The sequence below is a fragment of the Microcebus murinus genome, chromosome 10 (assembly GCF_040939455.1).
Source record: "Microcebus murinus isolate Inina chromosome 10, M.murinus_Inina_mat1.0, whole genome shotgun sequence".
Taxonomy (NCBI): Eukaryota; Metazoa; Chordata; class Mammalia; order Primates; family Cheirogaleidae; genus Microcebus; species Microcebus murinus.
The window spans coordinates 71,496,568-71,518,110 of NC_134113.1; the positions used below are offsets into that span (position 1 = coordinate 71,496,568).

The 21,543-nt window shown below is 34.9% G+C and overlaps 1 protein-coding gene across 1 annotated transcript in view; it reads left to right on the forward strand.

Annotated features, from left to right (window-relative positions):
- The window catches only part of CPNE8 (copine 8), a 191,248-nt gene that overhangs the window by 73,768 nt on the left and 95,937 nt on the right, over positions 1-21,543 (forward strand). The window contains exon 7 of the mRNA XM_076007487.1: positions 18,101-18,164. Within this exon, the coding sequence (XP_075863602.1) occupies positions 18,101-18,164 (64 nt within the window). The remainder of the gene's footprint in view (positions 1-18,100; positions 18,165-21,543) is intronic.

The window sequence follows — 21,543 nt, forward strand, 5'->3', positions numbered from 1 at the left end:
ATTTCTTAATGAGCATAGTGTTTTAAATTTTAAACAAAAGTTGCAATTTTAGTTTTCTGGCATATGATATAACAATGAACATAGTGTGTTTCATTTGTAATAACTGACTTACTAAAATCTTAGAAATGATATTTTGTTAATAATATAGAGATAAGACATATTGCACAGAAAGATAAATGCATCAGCTAAATTAAATGAATCATCAGTTTTGAAAAACTGGATTTGCATGGATCTTTTATTTTTGCCTTTGGAAATTACACAATATCCTTATGTAATTAGACTTCAAAAAAACCCAAAAACAAACTAGCATACTAAAAGTCAGTTTCTCTTCACTCGAATGTTAGTGTTAGAATTTTCAAATATTGGGCCATTTGTGTATCTTTTATTTTTCTTTGCTTAACAAAAGACTTTTGAGATCCTATGGCAAAATGTCAGTTTGGCAGGCCTACATCTTATGCTTTGAGACAGTCTGGAATATTCTGTATACAGCTATTGACATGTAGCATTTCATATTCTGTACTGTGTTCTAAGCACCAGGAACACTGATTATAACTGTTAGCAAATAATATCATTTCTTATATTTTATTTAGTATCCTCTTAGAATCTCTAATTGATTGATCATTGACCCTATTGTAAAAATTCTATTTTTCTAGTGAATATGTGGACAATTTTGAATTTACCTTTATTTTTCTCTTTAGCCACATGAAATGTACAATATCTGCAAATTCATTACTCCCCTGATTTTTAAACTTCCTTCCAGTTTAGATGTCATGGTTGAACATTTCATTTAATTTTATAGTCACATCTTTGGCACTCTTCCAGCCTTGGCCTCACCTTCTATAGTGTCATCAACTTCAGTTATTTACCTTCTCGGCAGCGTCTGTACCCACAAGGCATGAGCACTATAGTGTCTTGGTACAGAACCAGACAAGCCAGGGCCACCACTGATTCCTGGGCTCTTCCTGAAATGCGCTGTGACACTTGTGAGCACATTTCCCCCTTCTGCTTATATCTTTTCCAAAGGGTTATGAATAACCTTCTTCAAGCCCCACAACACACACCCATTTTCCCCCTCACTCCCGGCCTTTTCTTTTTACAACCTCACCTTTTACTCTCAAAGAAAATAATATCATATTAAATATTTCCCATTGCATTTATTATTTAACACTATCAGACTGTGCCAAGAGCTTTTTCTATATTGTATCATTCAATCTTTTCTCAACCTAGATTATTAGTCACATTTTTCAGATGAGGTGAGTGAGGCTGAGATAATTTAAAGGCCTCACCCTACATCAAGAGAGGAAGGAAGTCAGGAGTGAAAATGGTTTTTAAAAAGTGGGTCTGGCCCTTTAAACTCTCTTCAGTTTATTTTGTTGTTGTTGTTGTTGTTGTTTTGGTTTGGTTTTGTCTCACTGCAGATGAGAGTTATTTCACCTTCCCCTCCTGGCTTGTTTGACCATACGTTTTTCTTCTTCACGTGAGCAGCTGTGCCCATGTGAACTCTGGATTTCACTCCACACAGACTTTTCTAGGGACCTTGCCTGTACCTTCAACTTCCTCCCTGCCAGCCCTGACTCACTACTCTGCTTCTGTCTTATGCAATAGCTCTTCCTCCATCCTTCCCTTCACGGCAAATAATATTCAAAGACTCTTCTTGTTCTTCTCTTCAACTACTCTCTCATCTTCAACTCAGTTTTTATGATTCCACTCAAATGGTTTGCCTGGGACCAGGGCCCTCTTCTGTGTCATATCCGCTGTATGATTGCAGTTCTCATCTTTTTTGGCCTCTCTGTGGCTCTTGGTACTCTTGATCACTTCCTCCTTGAATCTCCTCTCCCTATGCTTTCATCACACCACCTCCTAACTTTCCTCCTGGCTCTCTGGGTTGCATTCTTTCTTTCCTTTACAGGCCTGAGAATGACCTGAAATTTCATGCAAAATTCTGGGTGACATTCTTCTCCTGAACATATCTGTAGCTTTCGTTGAATTTCAAATGTGTCTGTGAACCAACTGAATTTAAACCTATAGACTATAGTGTGTGTTAACCTGGGTGACCTCTTACATGTCCCTGATTTCAACTGTCACTTTATGCCATCAGTGCTTGCATCTTTATCATATTTCTCTTCTTGGCACAACTGCCTTCTGAACATAGATGTCCCAAAGAAATCTCAAGCTGAACATGGCCCAGAAGTGAATCTATCATTTGGATATATGATAGATTCACTTCTGCTCTGTTCTTCTCTGTGATGGCATCACTAGACTGTTTTCTAAGTGAGACAGCCAGGAGTCATGTTGTGCTCCTTCTCTGTCCCTCCTTCTCCCAGTTAGTGACCAACTGTATCAGATTCTTCTGTCTGTCTCCTCCTCCATTACCCTTGTGCAGCAACCCTTCTTACTTAGATCACTATATGACTCTCCCGGCCAGCTTTGACATCTGTGGCCTTAGTCTTCATTAATCCTATCTGCATGTAGCAGCTCCTACCAGCACCATCTTTGGAATCTTTAAAATTCATCCCTTTCCTTTGTTTGAAATCCTCCAATTTTTCTCCATAGCCTTTGAGGAAAAATAATCCTAGCTCTTTACAATATCACTTGAGACCCAGCTGTGTACTCTCATGTTCCCTAACACACATTGTGCTCTCAACTACTTGTATTTCCTCCCATGGCCCATATTCCTACAACAATGTATCTGTTCCATTTGTCTGGAAGAGAATTTGTCTTAGTCTGTTTTGTGTTGCTATAACAGAATATTTGAGACTGGGTAATGTATAAGAAACAGAAATTTATTCTCTCATAGTTCTAGGGGATAGAAAGTCCAAGATCAAGGCACCAGCATCTGGTGAGGGCCTTCTTACTGCATCTGCACATGGCAGAAGGCAGAAGGGCAAGAGAGGGGCACACTCTGTGTCCTCACATGGCAGAAGAACAGAAGAGAGAAAAACCACTCCCACAAGCCCTTTCTTTTTCTAACAACATTAATCCATTCATGAGATGTTGGGCCCTCATGACCGAAACATCTCCCCAGAGGCTCCCCCTCCTAATACTCTTACAATGGGGATTAAGTATCCAACACATTGACTTTTGGAGGGTACACATTCAAACAGCAGCAGTTCTTCTGTACCTTGTTCCACTTGCCCACTTATACTCACCTTTTTTAGTAGACTCAGTTCCTGTTACCTTCTCTGCTAAATCTCCCTTATCTCTGCCAAACTTGGACTATTTCCCTGTTTTGGGTGTTGTCCTAGCACCTTTGTCTTACTTCAGTTATAGTATTCATCACCCTTTATTGTCATTGCACCAGTATGGCATCAGTTAAGGCGTCTTTACTGTGTGTTTATTTGTTTTCCTTCCAACTAAGCTCCTGTGTGTTAGGGACCACATTTCTTCAACTTTATCTGTGTCCTTACTACCTAGCATACTGCCCATAAAAGGGTTAAACACTTGATACATCTTTTTTAAATGATTGTATTGTTGAACCTACAGGGTGCTAGTTGCCATGCCTAACATATCAGTAGATAACTCAATAAGTATTTGTTGCACAAATAAGCAAATTAATTATATTCTGTTTGCATTACAGGTCTGTAAAGCTAAGTGTTTTTTTGTTGTTGTTTAGTTTGTGTTTTGCTCTTTGGACCTATAAATAAATATCAAGTACAGGGTTTTATTTTCACTAATATCTCACAGTCAAGAAATATTAATTTTATATATTATATTAGTACCATAAAGTCCAAGTATAAGATCACATGAATAATTTATTTTGGGATTAAAGAAGTATTCATACACTAACAAGGAAAAACTACAGTTTTATCTTAGGTTTACTTTCTAGATTAAAATCATTAACATTGGTGGATAACAAATGAATTTTTACATGTTTATTTCAGTATTACATGTTTTGCATTTCCCTGCAGGAGCCAGTTTCATTCGATTATTTGTATGATTTGTTTCCCCTCTAAGCTCTAGATCTCTTCCCCTGCGCAATTCAAGTATAAACAAAATTCTTGTGCATTAATTATTTAGGTGTTACCAAATTATAGTGCGATGTTACATAAATACTTCATTGTGCCACTGGGTAACTTTGAAAATTAAGTTAATGTTTTCTTAATTTTATAAAAAGAATAATCTAGAGAGTTTTGAGTTGTTCTTGCCCCATTTGAAATAGATTGGTTTGGCATGGAGAAGATATTGGTTTGTCTTTTACCCAGTTAACAACTACCCCTTATTATAGCCTATGTCCACTTCCTGATCTTTTCCAATTTGGGAATTTGTTACTGTAGTCAGGACAAATTATATGTCCGGTTGGTAAGTACTGTTTTGAGGATTATCCCTGAATTCCATTTTCTTTACATGTGAAACACTTAGATTCTCATTCTGCCCTTTTGGCTGCTTAGTGTTCCATGTCATGAACTCCCTCTTCATTTCTTTTTCCTCTCTCTCCCTCTCCCTGCCTCCATTCAGTGCATGCACTGAATCCTATTGTCTCCTGAGCCCCCTTACCAGAGAGCTAGTTTAATCAGTACTAAGGTTATATGGAAGGCATACTGTGCTGGGTTAAGTTGTTAACTTTTCTTGTATATGCATCTTGAGTTAGATTATTTAGCTGGGACCTTCTGATATTACTCTTAAATCAAATGCAATTCAGTTCAACAAATATTTAGACAGCATCTAATAAGTGCCAGGCATCTTTAGATATCGGCATGCAGAGATAATGCATGTTCTCTCCCCTTCTAGAACTCACTACCTTTGTGAAGAATACATGCAAACACATAATAATAACTATAATTTATTGAATACTTTATCTGTGCTATGTTTAGTACACATATGCTATTTGAAGCTGCATTATCATCTTGATTTCTCAGATGAGGAGACTGAGTTTCAAAAAAGTTAAACAGCTTGCTTAAGGTCATAGTCATTAATTGATGAACCTGGGATTTAAACTTAGCTGTGAGGAACTCTCAAACACAAACTCTATGTACTAGGTCTTTCTATACCACAGTAGGACTATCTACAAGGTAGAGAGACAGAGGGAATTAACTATTTACAGGAGTCAGAGAGGTGGCATTGAATTGGGCTTTGAAATGAAAACAGGTGAACATCAGGTTTACCAAGTCAACAGCCCAACCTGTTGAGAACCTGAAAAATTTCAATATTAGGAAAGGCTGAGGAAGGAGATATTTTGAAGCAGGAAACATTTTTTGTTTCTGAAGACATACCCCATTAAGGATATGACTTGTTGCTTCTAGCTCAGCATAAGCAGATTAATTTTATAGCAGCTCTTCATAATATTATTAAATGTGATGTTTCATTTTTGAGGTTTTTCAACTTACATAACTGAAATCATACTATTTATATTTTTCTGTGACTTGATTTTTTTCCTCAAAATATTTTGTCAGAACCATCCACAGAATGTGTGGAGCTGTAGTTTATTCATTTTTGTATTGCTTTATAAATTTTATGAATTATAAAGAGATTTACCTCATATCTTGTATCTAGTAAATGGGCTTTTTTTTTGTTTTTGCTATTGTTTATTGTTTTATTTTCATTGTTGTATGGGAATCCATTTTATGAATTACAAACAGATTTACCTAGAATCAAATTGGTGGACTTCTTTTCCTATAGTTTAAAAGATTTTTTCTCTATAAGCAATGCTGCAATAAAACTTATGTGTCTCATATGCCTGGAATAAAATTCTAGGGTCACAGGTTATGTGCAGGGTAGAAGGACATGATCTTTGCTGTGTGGTGTCACACCTATAGTTAAGCTACTTTACATGGCAAGAGGAAGTTTGTGGATGTAATTAAGGTTGCTAATAATCAGTTGAGCTCAAGATGGAGGGTTTATCATGAATTATCTAGGTAGGCTCAGTGTGATCATATGAACCCTTCAAAACAGAAGAGGAAGTCAGAGGGATGCAGCAGGTGGGGAAGTCCAAGAGATTGAAAGCGTGGGAAGGACTTGACCTACCTCTGCTGGCTTGAAGATGTAGAGAGCCACATGGAAATCACAAGAAGGAAATGAATTCTGCCAACAACCTGAATCAACTTGAGAGTTAATTTTTTCCCAGATCCACTAGACAAGAACCCAGGCCAGTTGCCACTTTGAATTCAGCCTTGTAAAACCCTAAGCAGAATACTTAGCTGAGCCTGCTGAAATTTTGACCTACAAAACTGTCCAATAAGGAATGGCTGCTGTTTTAACCCACTAGGTTTATGGCAATTTGTTATGGCAATAGGAAAGCAATACATATTTTGATAACTGGAAGTGTGGGGTGCTGCTATCATAAACACCTAAAAGTCTGAAAGTAGTTTTTGAATCAAGGAGTGGGTGGAGGATAGGAGAATCTTGAAGAACATGTTAGAAAAAACCTAGATTGCTTTGAATAGACTCGATGAGATGGGAAACCCTCCACCTACATAAATGGCAAAGGATTCTTAAATGAAGAGATGAAGTTTTGGGAAAATGTACTCCAGAAAGAAAAATGAGGATGTGACTCTACTACTCCTGCTAAAATGTCAAGAGATCTAAAAATCAGAGTATTCAGTCACAAAGAAGGCTCTTTGGAGAGACTAAATATGTGATCAATAGGCACCCTTAGTGATCTCAGCAGGAGCCAGAAATAGAGATTGTATTATCTAAGAATGATCTGTGGAGGAACCTGTTGTCTGCTGGAGTGAGTCCTAGGACATATGAAGGAGACCCACAAAGATCTTGAGAATTTTATGCGAGGAGAAATGCCACCAATTTAGACTGAAAGAGGCCAAAGAGAGTGAACAAATGAAAGTAGGTTGTCAGACCCTCCAAAATCTACTGGCAGGAAACAGGCTGATAAAACTACCCAGTTGCACTCTTTTGCTACTTTTCATGAAAAAGGAAGAATGACCCAGTTAGTGGGGCTGTGAATCACACACACACACACACACACACACACACACACACACACACACAAACAAAAAACCCAAAACAAAGTAATGGAGTTTGCTCAGCTGGATTTCAAAATTGTTTTGAACTTTTGACTCCATTTTACCTTCTATTTCCTCCCTGTATGAACTGGAATGTCTATGAGTGTTATCCTATGCCTGACCTGTCACATAGTTGAAGCAGGTAGTTGTTTCCTTAGAGACACAGGTCCCTCAACTGCATCTGATTTAGTTGATTTAGATGATGAAATTTGAAACATTTTGGCTGATAAGATTTTTGAACTGAGCTGATGCTATAATGGGATGAGATCTTCAAGGACCTGGAGGAGGGTGTGAATGTGTTTTTATATGGAAGGACTGTGAGTCATGAGGGCCAAAGGGCTGACTGTGGTAGGCAAGATTCTGCTTCCTTGATCCTCAACCTGTCACACCTTTGGTTATGTTACAACGCATGGCAAAAGGAACTTCCTAGATATAATTAAAATTATTAATCATACTAAACAGCTCACCTTAAGATAGGACGATTGTCCTAGATGATATGGGTAGACACAGTGTAAACGTATGAACCCTTAGAGGCAGAAGAGATACAACACAAGAGAAAGCTAGACCTACTGAGTGAGAAGGACTCAACCTACGTGTTGCTGACTTGAAGATAGGGGGGGCCACATGGAAACCATGAGAAAGAATTAAATTCTGCCTGTTAACCACTTTGGTACGGCGCTCACTGGCCTCGAAACGTTGCTCACAGCTGGCACTCCTAGTCCACACGATAGTTTGTGTCGTGTGTTGACAATGAATCCGTTTTGCTCTTGTGTGATGAGGAAAGCTTTAAAGCACTGAAAGCTTGTTTTACTTTACAGGCAGCTTTACTCGTAATGTAAATCAGGATAGGTAACATATACATATATGTTTTCATTATGTTATTTTTAAATGTTCACAATTTTATTTTGATAAATGAAAAATTAGAAAAGTCATACCATGGCTGTTGGCTAAAGTGGCTGTGCTCATTCATCTGTGGCTGTCAACTACAGTCGACACTGGTCCCGAAGTGCTTTTAACAACCTGAATGATCCTGGGAGGAGATTGTCTCTCAGAACTTTTTTTTTTTTTTTTGAGACAGAGGCTCACTCTTTTGCCCCATCTATAGTGCCGTGGTGTCAGCCTAGCTCACAGCAACCTCAAACTCCTGGGATCAAGCAATCCTCCTGCCTCAGCCTCCCGAGTAGCTGGGACTACAAGCACATACCACCATGCCGGCTAATTTTTTCTATATATTTTTAGTTGGCCAATTAATTTCTTTCTATTTTTAGTAGAGATGGGATCTTGCTCTTGCTCAGACTGGTTTTGAACTCCTGACCTTGAGCGATCCGCCCGCCTGGCCTCCCAGAGTGCTGGGATTACAGGCTTGAGGTTGAGCCACTCTCTCAGAACTTTCCAGATAAGAACCCAAGATGGCTGATGCCTTGAGTTCAGGCTTGTGAAACCTGAGCAGAATTACTAGCTGAGCCCACTAGACTTCTGATTTTGTAACTATGAAATAATGAATGATTATTACTTTAGCTGCTAAATTTGATTTAATTTACTATGGCAGTTATAGAAAGCTAATATAAGCAGCTTGGATTCTATTAGAAATGACCAAATTGTTTTCCCAATGGTCATGCCTAATTTACCTTTCACAGCAGTATGAAAGAATTCCACTTTTTTCTACTTCTTGTCAAAACTCAACATTCCTTTTTAGACTTTTTTTTGTCAATATGGCATGTATTTTAATTAGCATTTCCCTGGTTACCACTGTGGTTGAAAATCTTTTCTCATGTGTATAGTCTGTTTATTTATCATCTTCTGTAAAATATCTGTTCATAACCTTGCCCATTTTTTCCTCTTAGGGGGTATGTCATTTTCTTACTGATTTTGAAGAGTCCTTATATATTCTTTTGTTGTTTGGCTGTTTTGAAAACATCTCCTAGTATATAACTTTTTTCCCCTCTCTTTTTTTTTATGTGATGTGCTTTGATGAATAAACATTCTTAATTTCAAAGTCAAATTTTCAATCTTTTCCTTTATCATTTGTACTTTTATTTGTTAAAGACATTCTTCATTACCCTGAAGTCATATTATTTTGTAAAAATTATATTTTTGCTTTTTGCATTTAAGTTCAAGATTTTAAAATTTTATATAATCTAGTATTCTTGGAGTAACCTCAACTGGTCATGTTGTATTTTCTACCCATCATCTTTACTATTTTAAGTGTACAGTTTAGTAGTAGTGGTAAGTATATTCATATTGCTATGAAACAGATCTCTAGAATTTTTTCATTTTGCAAAACTGAAACTCCATGGCCCATAAATAGCTTCCCTTTTTCTCTTCCCCCTAGCTGCTGGTAATCACCATTCTACTTTCTCTTTTTGCAAATTTGATTGCTTTAGATATATATGTGGAATTATACAGTATTAGTCTTTTTGTGACTAGTTTGTCTTACTTAGCATGTCTTCAAGATTCATTCATGTGGTAACGTGTGATAAGATTTCCTTTTTTAAAACTACATAATATTCCATTATATGTACATACCACATTTTGTTTATTCATTCATCTGTTGATGGATAGTTGGGTTTCTTCTACCTCTTAAATATTATGAATAGTGCTGCTATGAACATAAGTGTTCAAATATGACTTCAAGACCCTGCTCTCAATTATTTTAGATATACACAAGGAGTGGGATTTCTGGACCATATGGTAGATCTACTTTTAATTTTTTAAGGAAACTGCATAATGTATCGACAGGAGTTGTAATATTTTACAATCCTACCAAGAGCGTACAAGGGTTACGATTTTTCCACATCCTCACCAACACTAATTTTCTGTTCTTTTTTTGATAGTAGTCATCCTAATGGATATAAGGTGATAGCTAATTGTGGATCTGATTTGAGTTTCTCTAATGATTAGTGATACTGTCCATCTTTTTTTATATACTTGTTGGCCATTTGTATATCATATTTGGATAAATTTCTATTCAAATCCTATGCCCATTTTCAGTCAGATTATTTAAAGAAATTCTTTGTGTATTCTAGATATTAACCCCCTGTCAGATATATAATTTGCAAATATTTCCCCCCATTCTGAAGATTTCTTTTTCACTCTGTTGTTTGTGTCCTTGATGCACAATAGTTTTTAAATTTTATGCAGCCCCTATTTGTCTATTTATGCTTTTGTTGCTTATGGTTTTGGAATCATAGCCAAGAAATCACTGCCAACACTAATGTCATGAAGCTTTTCCCCTGTTTTTTTTTAGAAGTTTTACAGTTTTAGGTCTTTTAATTTAATTTAATTAATTAATTTATTTATTTTTTCCTTTTATTTCATCATATTATGGAGGTACAAATATTGTTAGGGTTACGAATATTGCCCCTGCCGCCCCGTCCCCCAGTTTTAGGTCTTATATTAAGTCATTAATCAATTTTGAGTTACTTTTTGTATGTGGTGTAAGATAAGAGTCAAATTTAGTCTTTTGCATGTGGATATTTAGTTTTCCCACAACTATGTGTTGAAGAGGCTATTCTTTCTTCATTGAGAAGTCGTGACACTCTTGTTGAAGAGCATTTGGTTATGTATAATACATAAGGGTTCATTTATCTCTCTATTCTATTTCATTGGTCTGTTTGTCTGCCTTTATGCCAGTACCATACTGCTTTTATTTCTGTAGCTCATAATATGTTTTGACATCAGGAAGTGTGAATTTTCCAATTTTACTCTACTTTTCAAAATTGTTTTGGCTAGGGTCCCTTGAAATTCCTTTAGGATTAATTTTTTCTGTTTATTTCTGCAAAAATGACATTGGCATTTTGGTAGGGATTGTTTTGATTCTGTAGCTTCCTTTGGATAATATAAATATTATGTGAGTCATCTTTCTTTTTTCTTAGTTAATTTTGCTAAGGGTTTGTCAATTTTGTTGATCTCTCAAACAACCAACTCTTAGTTTCATTGATATTTTTGTATTTTTTTCTATTCTCTTTACTTATATCTGCTCTAATCTTTATTATTTCTTCCTTTTGCCAGCTTTGAGTTTAGTTTGTTCTTGTTTTTTTATAGTTCTTTGAGGTATAAAGTTAGGTTGTTGACTTGAGAGCCTTCTTTTTTAATATATGCATTTATAGCTATAAAAATTTCCGTTTAGTACTGTTTTCACTATATCCTTTAAGTTTTGGTATGTTGTGTTTTTATTTTCATTTGTCTCAAAGTATTTTCTAGTATCCCCTGTAACTCCTTCTTTGATCTATTGGTAGTTTAACAATGTGTTAATTTCTACATATTTGTGAATTTTCCTTCTGCTATTGATTTTAAATTTTATTCCATTGTGATTGGAAAATATGCTTTGCATGATTTTAAGCTTCTTGAACTTGTTAAGAGTTGTTTAACAGCCTAACATGTGGTCTATGCTGGAGATAGTTCCATGTTCACATGAGGAGAATATGTATTCTACTTTTATTGAGTGGAGTGTTCTGTATATGTCTTTTAGGCGTAATTGGTCTATTGTGTTGTCCATGTTCTCTATTTCGTTGTTGATCTTTTGTCTGATTGTTTTTTCTATTATTGAAAGTGTGATATTGAAATCTCCTCCTATTATTTTGTTGCTGTTATAGTATCTGTTATCGACACACTTCAGAATTTTTTGATACTATTTTATTTACATATTTGCATTCTTATTAATTCAACTAGTAGAATCTCAAGGATATTCTTTTCATTATTGTGTAATTCTAATTATTCTCTTTTCTACTTTTATGCCTTCTTTCTTAGCCATCAATCTCTAACTCAATTTTTTTTTGGTCAATAAAGGTGATATACTTTACTAAATGTTCTATAACATAGTATATGGTCACTTTTAGTCAGTGTTCTGTAAGTTAAAGCCAATTTTGAAGAAGAAATAGAAATCACTGAGATGAAAATGAGTCATTGAGTAGTTGGTAGGGTCAGTATTCTAGGTGAAGCCAGGGAGAAATAAAACATCTATTATTAGTTCAGGTGGCTCTATTGAAAGGTGGTGGCAAAGATGAAACTAGAGACTTAACAGTGGTGTATTTTATGGAGGATGGCATGTCTTAATAAGTTTAAAATTATTGTAGAATCTATATGGAGACACTGGATGATGGAAGGCCACATGGTTAGGATTTATTATTGTATCATTTTTGCACCAATGGATAGTATAAATTAATGGGGTAGTACCCTGAGACCAGTTAGGAAGAAAAAAACTGCAGTAATTCAAGCAAAAGTATAAAGGTCTGATATAAAGCAGTAGCAGATGAGATGGAGAAGTAGAGAAAAACATAGAAATTGAGGATGTTATAGTAATAAAACATCTTAAACAATCAACAAAAGGCAAACAATCAACAAAACAAGCAAAATAACAAAAAACCAAATTACTCAGTCCCTCAAAACGCTGTTTATTCTTCATGTGCTCAATTTTGAAAAGGATTACTCATTTCTAATAATTGTCTCGAGATGATTTTCAGCTGTCTTGGGATAATTTTTATTATTTTTTCTATATGTCAAAAGATATAATAGAAGAATACAAGTATGAGAAACTATCTTCAAAATTGATCTATTTTGGTAACTTTCTCTTTTGACGTAATTTCAGTTGTATGTGAAAGTTGCAGGAGCAGTCCAGAACCTTCTGTTTACTTTCAGCAGGAACTAACTTTGTCCTATTCACTTAATCATTCTCTCTCTCTGTTTCGTATTCTATTTTTGTTTGTTTGTTTGTTTTTCTGAACCATTTGAGAACAAGTTGGAGACACTGCTGGAGAAATTGTGTCTTCTTTCCTCTAAATACTTGACTGTGAATTTCTTACTACCATGTTTCCCCGAAAATAAGACAGGGTCTTATATTTATTTTTCCTCAAGAAGACACCCTGGGGCTTATTTTCAGGGGATGTGTTATTTCTTTTTAAGTACGATACAAATGATCTCTCTGGGCTCAGTAGGAGACTGCTTGCTAAAGCTTTTCCCCTATCCTCCGGTGTTTGTGGGGTGTGAGAGAGGCCCATAGTGGTGAGTAAAATGGCAGCCACAGTTTTCCTTCTTCCCCCTGGAGACACACAATACCTAAAGCCTAGCCACCCCTCACTTCACTGAGGACACTTTCCCCTCAAAGCTTCAGCTTGCAGCACACACAGGATGGCCAGGACCTGACAAGGGGAGCCAACCTTGTTAATGGGGCTGCCCACACCTTTCCGGTCATGTCTGGGATAGTAGCTGTCAAGATGGGGCAGATGAGAAGGGCTGCTCGTCTTTTTTACCACTCCTCGAGGAAATGCATGGGGTTGTGCAGATGCGCTGCGTAGCCACATCCATCACTAGGTCTTATTTTCAGGGTAGGGCTTATATTGAGCAAATGTTTAGAAATCCTGCTAGGGCTTGTTTTATGGGTAGGTCTTATTTTCAAGGAAACACAGTAAGAGTGTTCTCTTATATAATCACAATATGATGATCAAAATCAAAATGAGGAGACTTCACAATTATACAATGATGTTATATAATCCACATTCCTCCATATTCATATTTCAATAATTATCCCAATAATGTCATTCTAGCTACTTTTCCCTAGTCTAAAATTTAATCAAGAATTACAATTTAATTATTTTATTCCTAGTCTCTTTTAACATGGAATAGTTTCTTAGCTTATCTTTGTCTTTTCTTGGCTTCGTATTGTTTCAATAAACTTTTTCTTTTAGAATAGTTTTAGATTTATAGGTACACTTATTTTTATTAGGGTTAGTTTTCTTCTAGCATATAATTCCATTGTTTTCCTTTGAATTTTCTGAATCCTTAAATTTTGATGTCTATTATATTAATAAATAGCTTATGGCTGATTTTTTAATATAGAGTAGCAATCTTTGTATTTAATCTGGAGAATTTAGTTCATTTACATTTACTTGAGTAGCTATTCTTCTGGGTTCATTTCCATCACCTACTTAGTTCTCATCTGTCCCATGCTTTCTTCTTTCTGTCATTTCTTTTGAATCGATTGCATTTTAAAAGCATAATTCCAATTTTTTTCTAACTTTAATGTTATAAAGTACTTAAATAATTGTAGTTTCCTAGATATTTTTAATAATCTAATTTATCAAATTCTATTTATTCAGCATCTTTACTTCCTTCCCAAACAATAAAAGAACATCAGAAAACTTTAATTCTCACCCTGTGGATTAATGCTATCATCATTTATATTTATTATTTTAGTTTTTAACATTAATGTTATTTATTTATAGTCAATATTAAGATTTATTTATATTTACTATCCTTGGCTTCTATTATTTTTTCTTCTTTCATCTCAGATCTTCCATCTATGATCGTTTACTTCAGTTTGAAGTCCATCCTTTGTAAATTTCTCAAGCAAAGATGCTTGGCTATAAATTTACTTTGTTCTTATTTATATGAAAATATGTATAGTTTTTGCTTGTTCTTAAAAGATACATTCATTGTTTACAATCCTAGATTGACAATTATTTTCTTTCAATCCATTGAAGATATTTTTTCAATTGTCTTTCAGTTTCTAATGTTGCTTCTGAGTAGCCAACTCTTAGTTTATTATTCCTATCTTTGTGGTTCATCTATCTTTTTGTTCTGGCTCCTTTGGAGATAGTGCTCTTCCATCTTTGGTGTTTTTCTATGCTCTATCATGTGTCTATGTTTAAATTTATCTTTATTTATACTGCTTGGGATTCATTGGGCTTTCTGTATCAGGAAATTGAGGTGTTTCACCAGTCCTGGAGATTTCCCACTCATTATCTCTTCCAGTATTGCCACTCCTCTATTTATTCCATCTTCTTGAGAAACTCTGATTAAACATGTATTAGACCTTTTATATTTGCACTCTGTGTTTCTAAACCTCTTGATAATAACTCTCCTGTCTGCTTCTCTATGCTACATTATGGATTATTTATTTATATCCATCTTTCAATTAATTAGTTGTCTCTTCTCCTTTGTCTAATCCAAACATATATAGTCAACTAATTTTTGACGGGGACCAAGAGGCCACAATGGAGAAAAGGTCGTCTCTTCAATGATTGATGCTGAGAAAACTGGATTTCCACATGCAAAAGAATAAAATTGGACCCTTACCTTATCCCATATACAGAAATCAACTTAGAATGGGTAAAAGACCTAAGTATAAGACCAGAGACTATAAAACTCTTGGAAGAAAACATAGGAGAAAAGCACCTGGATATTGGCCTTGACAATGAACATTCAATTTATTTCTGAGCTCTGTGTGCTGTTCCAAATATTCTTATTTTTATAATCCTTTGCTAGCTACTCCTATTTTCCATCCTCCTCTTTAAATTTTAAATACATTATACATACTTATATTTTGTATGCTATGCATAATATTTCTAATATTGCAAGTCTGTGTTTGATTCTGCAGCCTATTGTTTTGGAGATTCTAACTCATGGTGGGTGCATTTTTCCTTGAGTATTTTGTGTATTTTTAAATGAGCCTCATATATACTTTTTAAACTTTTAATGTGAGGTAGTCTGAGATATAATTTGCAGGCAAAATCTTCTAGAGAGGATTTGCATTTACTAGGTACCCATGGTCACTTAAATTAAACTGAATTCTTGGTTTGAAGTTTTGCTAAGTACCCAAATAGTACTAATTAAGGCAGCAAGCCTTCTTGAGAACTGAATTATTAAGATACATTTTTTCTCTTTCATTTATCACCAAATTTTGAGACAGGGATTTATTTTGTAGGCCCCTAAAGTGAATGTTTATTTGTAATTCATGCTACAATTGGGCAAGCTAGTCTTTGGGTTCTAAGCTTTATGCTGTGAGTAGGCTATTTATCAAACTCCTCACCTTGTGAATTCCCCTTTCTCTCTCTCTCTCTTTAGTCTTTATCCCTAGGTAACCATAAAAGACAGAAGTCAGAGATGGCATTCTCCAGTGTTCCATTTTGCTTAGCTTTCTGACTTTCCATCTTCAGCTTCTGATTGGTCCTTGCTTTCCTGCCAAATTATCTGAGCATTTATAAAAACCTTTGCTCATTTGATTCAGCTGAAGTGTGTTCAGGTAGATCTCAGTCAGCATGTTTTCCATAATGTTGAAAACATAAATCTCATGATTCATAAATGGAAAGAAGAGGGAAAGCTGGATTACAAAAAATAACTGATTAAGGATGTTAAATCATGGAATGATGCTAAAAATGATGTATATGATATTTTTAGAAAAAATGTGCAAAGTTTAATAAATTGAGCTCTTAGTTATAAGGAACTGGAGAAAATTGGAAGATTCTGACATATATAATTACCCTAATTGAGAATAAAGAGATGGTAGAAATAAGTATTAAGCAATTCATGATGGCATATTACATACTTGCTTATGTACTGAACACCTGATATGTACAGATATTTAACTCCGTGTTTACAAAAGGTTTATGTTATGAATATTGTTCTTACAGAGCTTATAATCAACTTGAGAAAATAAAAAGTAAGAGTGTGATTTTAACACTTTAGAAATAATTAAGTTCTACACCTTTTGGTACTGACTTTAAGTACAATAGGAGTGCAGAAAAGGCTGAGCTTCGTGTAAGGTTTTCTGGGATGAGAAAACATCACACGAGGTTTTTTTTTTTTTTAACAAATAGAACTTCATCTGGGGATATTAAAAGATAGAAGTGAAATAGGGAACAGTTAACAAACAATGGTATGTCAGGGCATGGAAATGAACACAAAAAAGAAATGAGCACAAGTAAGTGATCATCTTGATGAGATGAGAGGGAAATAGTAAAATCCAAGATTTTAGAGAGGTTCTAATGACATAGTAAAAAAACTTGGAAATCATAGGAGAAAGTTTGTTTTAGAGTCAGGCATCACATAACAACAGGGATAAATTCTGAGAAATGCATCTTTAGGCGATTTTGTCACTGTGCGAACATTATCGTAGGGTGTACTTACACAAACCTAGATGGTGTAGCCTACTACATGCCTAGGCTCTATGGTATGGCCTATTGCTCCTAGGCTGAAAACCTGTGCAGCGTTTTACTGCACTGAGTACTGTAGCCAACTGTAACACAGGGTAAGTATTTGTGTATCTAAACATAGAAACAGTACAATTAAAATTATGGTATAAAAGATAAAAAGTTGTATACTTATATAGGGCACTTAGCATGAATGGAGCTTGCAGGACTGGAGGTTGCCCTGGGTGAGTCAATGTGAAGGTCTAGGACATTGCTGTACACTGTAGCCTTTAACTTTTTGACTCTTTTGTAATAACGCTTAGCTTAAAACACAAACACATCGTACAGGTGTACAAAGATATTTTCTTTCTTGATATCCTTAGTCTATAAACTTTTTTCTATTTTTAATTTTTTTTGCCACTTCTAAAACTTTTTGTTCAAAATTAAGACACAAACATGCACATTATCCTAGGCCTACCCAAGGTCAGGATCATCAATATCACTGTCTTCCAGATCCCCATCTTGTCCCAGTGGAAGGTCTTCAGGGACAGTGACACTTGTGAAGTTGCCATCTCCTATGATAACAATGCCTTCTTCTGGAATACCGCCTGAAGGACCTGCCTGGGGCTGTTTTATAGTTAACTTTTATTTTTTTTATGAGTAGAAGTATTACACTCTAAAATAAAGATAAAAAGTAAAGACGTAAACCAGTAACATAGTTGTTTATTATCATTTTGAAGTATTATGTACTCTTTGTAATCATACACCTATACTTTTGTATGACTGACAGCGCACTAGGGTTGTGGACACTAGCATCACCACAAACACATGAGTAATGCATTGTACTACAATGTTGCATCACCAGGCCGTAAAAATTTTTCATCTGTGTTATAATCTTATGGTACTGTGGTCGTATGCGCATTCCATTGTTTACTGAAATGTCGTTATGTAGCACATGACTATTACATTATAATATATTTTATTATGTTTTATATGTTAGATGATATTGAGGTATTAAAGATTCTTGAGCAGAGGATTGACATGGTTAAAGTGATGTTGAAAGTTTAACTTCACTGAGAAGTGTAGATCTATGGGAAAAATTAAAGGCTGAGACTAGGACTATCCTTTGTTAGGGAAAAACCCACCTATTAGTATGCTGTCATTTGATTATATAAAAAACAATATATAATATTAATATAAATTATTAATGTATATAAATATATATATTTTTTGTTTTAGAGGAATTCCAGGGAAGAAGTGTGGTACAATCATACTTACAGCAGAGGAATTAAACTGTTGCAGGGTAAGTAAATATTTCTTTGATTTTAAAAAAATTTGTGATACTTCTTTGAAGAGCTATTTCTGAAACTATACTTAAATAATTAATTTTTAAGTAATTTTAGCAAAGGTGTTATACAGTTCTATAATCTGTAAAATATCTCTTTAGTTACTTAGCACTTTAACCAGGGACTATATTTCATAGTCTGAAAAGGATGATGAATTATTTTAACAATCTTTTTAAGGAATTGAAAGTATTAAGCTAAAACCCAATATCAATATTGTTTTTTAAGCGGTAGTATAATGAATTGCAGTTATACCAATCAGTTCAATTTATGCAAAAAGTTTTTTAAGATTTATGTGTTAATTCCAAGGGAATATTTGTAGTCACTTGAGTTTAGCCATTTGTATAACATACTTTCCCCTGTTTTTCTAGTTGAATTACTCCAGAATTTATATTGGTTTCATCTTTTGTTAGCTTGGAAAGCCCATAGTTGAAGGAAGAACAAGCTGTCATTCCAACTAGGAATATGACTGCATGGAGTACATACTCTGTATTTTTAGAAAATTGCTATATTTGGTTGTGATTTACTGATAAACCCATTGACTCATATTCAATGATTTCACTGTCAGTAAGAAATGAGGTGTTAGCTGTGACACTCCACATTGGAAGTAATGATGGCTTGCTGAATCGGAAGTCAATATCATCTGTTTAATGTGGTCCTGTGGATCTCTGGGAATTGTTATTTCCGGAGGAAAAATGCTTGTCCTAGATTATACCTGTAGGGCTCTTTATTTTTAATTGCTTGATGATGTTAGGAACAGTAGCTTTCCCCAAATACCAAAACCTTAAAACTTTGACATTGGCCATACTTTTTACATAGAGAGCTATAGTTTATTTTATTATCTCAAGAGGTTTTCTTTTTTAATTTTAGATAAATACTGTGGCTTTATTTACATCATATATTTCAAGCACAATATGGTCAGAAAACCATATGATATTATTTTGCCAGCAAATGATAGAAACTGAGTATACCAATTGATTACATACTTTTGGGATTCTGGGGCTGTGGAAACAATGAGATAATAATAGGAAACTATAACAGCCTTGTGGAGAGAATTAAGAATTAAACACTAATATTAGAATATAAATAGCTAAAAAATACATGCAAATTGAGGCCTTCCTTTTCTTCCTACCATTGTGTTTGTCCTCTGGGACAGGTCATGGCCATCTCAATCTCAGTTTTTTCATCTGTAAAATACTCAGAACCTACTAATAGCATAATGCTGGTAAAGATCATCAAAATGAGGCTGAGTTTTTGGTTTTGCTATTAACTTGTATTTTTGTCTTACCAAGTCATTTGACTACTCTGAGGTTTACTTTTCATATTTAAAGGAAAAGGAGAAACAAGTTTATGGATAAACATTAGGTGCTTAGATTTGAATGTGTTAGAAGTGGCTGTGAACTACCCAAGTGGATTTACTCATAGGAAGGTCTTTATACTGACCTGGAGTATTGTAGAAAGGTCTCAAAAATCTGTCAGGTGGGTTGACTGTGGTGGCTCATGCCTGTAATCCTAGCACTCTGGGAGGCTGAGGTGGGCAGATGGTTTGAGCTCAGGAGTTTGAGACCAGCCTGAGCGAGCAAGACCCTGTGTCTGCTAAAAAAATAGAAAGAAATTAACTGAACAACTAAAAGTGTATATATATATATATATATATATATATATATATATATATATATATATATATAAAATTAGCTAGGCATTGTGGTACATGCCTGTAGTCCCAGCTTCTCAGGAAGCTGAGGCAGGAGGATCACTTGAGCCCAGGAGTTTGAGGTTGCTGTGAGCTAGGCTGATGCCACGGCACTCTAGCCTAGGCTAGGGCAACAGAGTAAGACTCTGTCTCAAAAAACAACAACAACAAAAAAAACCCCTATCAGGTGGCATTAAGCATAAGAGATGAAAACAACAAAACAACTTTGTAATGATGTATATAAACTCAATTAGATTTATATACATCAATTAGATATATATAAATTTAATTTCTTCTGTGCTTTATACAGATGGAATCTCTGCTAAGTTATTAACCCGGGTAATTACAAAAACATATTTTTCCCAAGGATATATAATTTACTGGATTGAAAGAAATCCTTACTTTGAATCTGTAATTCATTTTGTGAGCCTTAACGAATATAATTTGAAAAACTAAAACTAAAACTTAGTATTAAGTTTACTAATGGTCATATGAAAATTCATGCTTTAATAATAATGCTCTTTGAAGTTTTATTCACAATCTATTTGAAATATACACATCTTATTTATCTATTACGCATTTTAAGTATATCAGAATGTTTTTTGGAAGTTGGTGTTTTGGTCCAGATGCTTTGGAAGAATGTGTTAAAAAGGAGTGATTTTTTTCTGCATCAAGAACAATGTCCTGGGGGATGGACATGCTTGAAGCTCTTACTCGAGTGGGGAGGGCGACATGGGCAATATATGTAACCTTAACACTTGTACCCTCATAATACACTTCAATAAAAAAAAGAACAATGTCCTTGGAATGTCCCCATATTCTTAGAAGGCCACTCTCTCCCAAGGGTGTTTTAATACATGTGGAATTGAAAAGGCATTCAAAACAAACAAAACAGCCCTTCCTTCTCAATCCTGTCCTTGATTCTACAGTTTGAACACCCAGGATTATTCTCTCACTGCTTCCTTAATGGATAGTATAGAAACTTTTGATCTGTATACCACAAGTTTGAAAAGAAACATGATTATAATTGAAGGGTTTGAGGTAATAGTGGTGTCCGTATTGTTCTTGCCTCTTTGCTGCTTTTTCTTTAAAATGGATATCGTCACCTATGCCTGGCTAGAATGTATTTCCTGCTCTATTATGAATGTTTCTCTGACAACAGCTATGTGCTAAAAAGCAAAGTAAAATAATACTATACCAAAACTTTTGAAAATGAGAAATCTGGAAATCTGAGCTTTCCAAAGGCAGGGACTATCTTGTTCATTGCCCTATCCCCAGATTCGAGCTTGAGTATTGCTTAAGATATGTTTGCTAAGTAAGTAAATGAATGAATGGATGAAAAGGAGCGATAGCATCATGTTTTGTATAGTTTTCTGGAATTACTGAAAGGAAATAATGAGAATTGTAGGTGGACGCCAAATAAGTATTGCTGGGCTCCACAAAGTAAAGAAGTGGTGAATAAGAGAAAACTTTTTTTTAGATGTTGTTAATATTTTCACTACCCAGTCTTCAAAATTGTGACCTGTTGATATAATCTACATTACTTTGCCACTCCATCTCCTTCCAAAATTTTTGGTATTTTCTTTCAGTTAAAAAATAAATAAAAAGCAAAACCCAAACTCTGGAGGTATTGATTAACTATACCT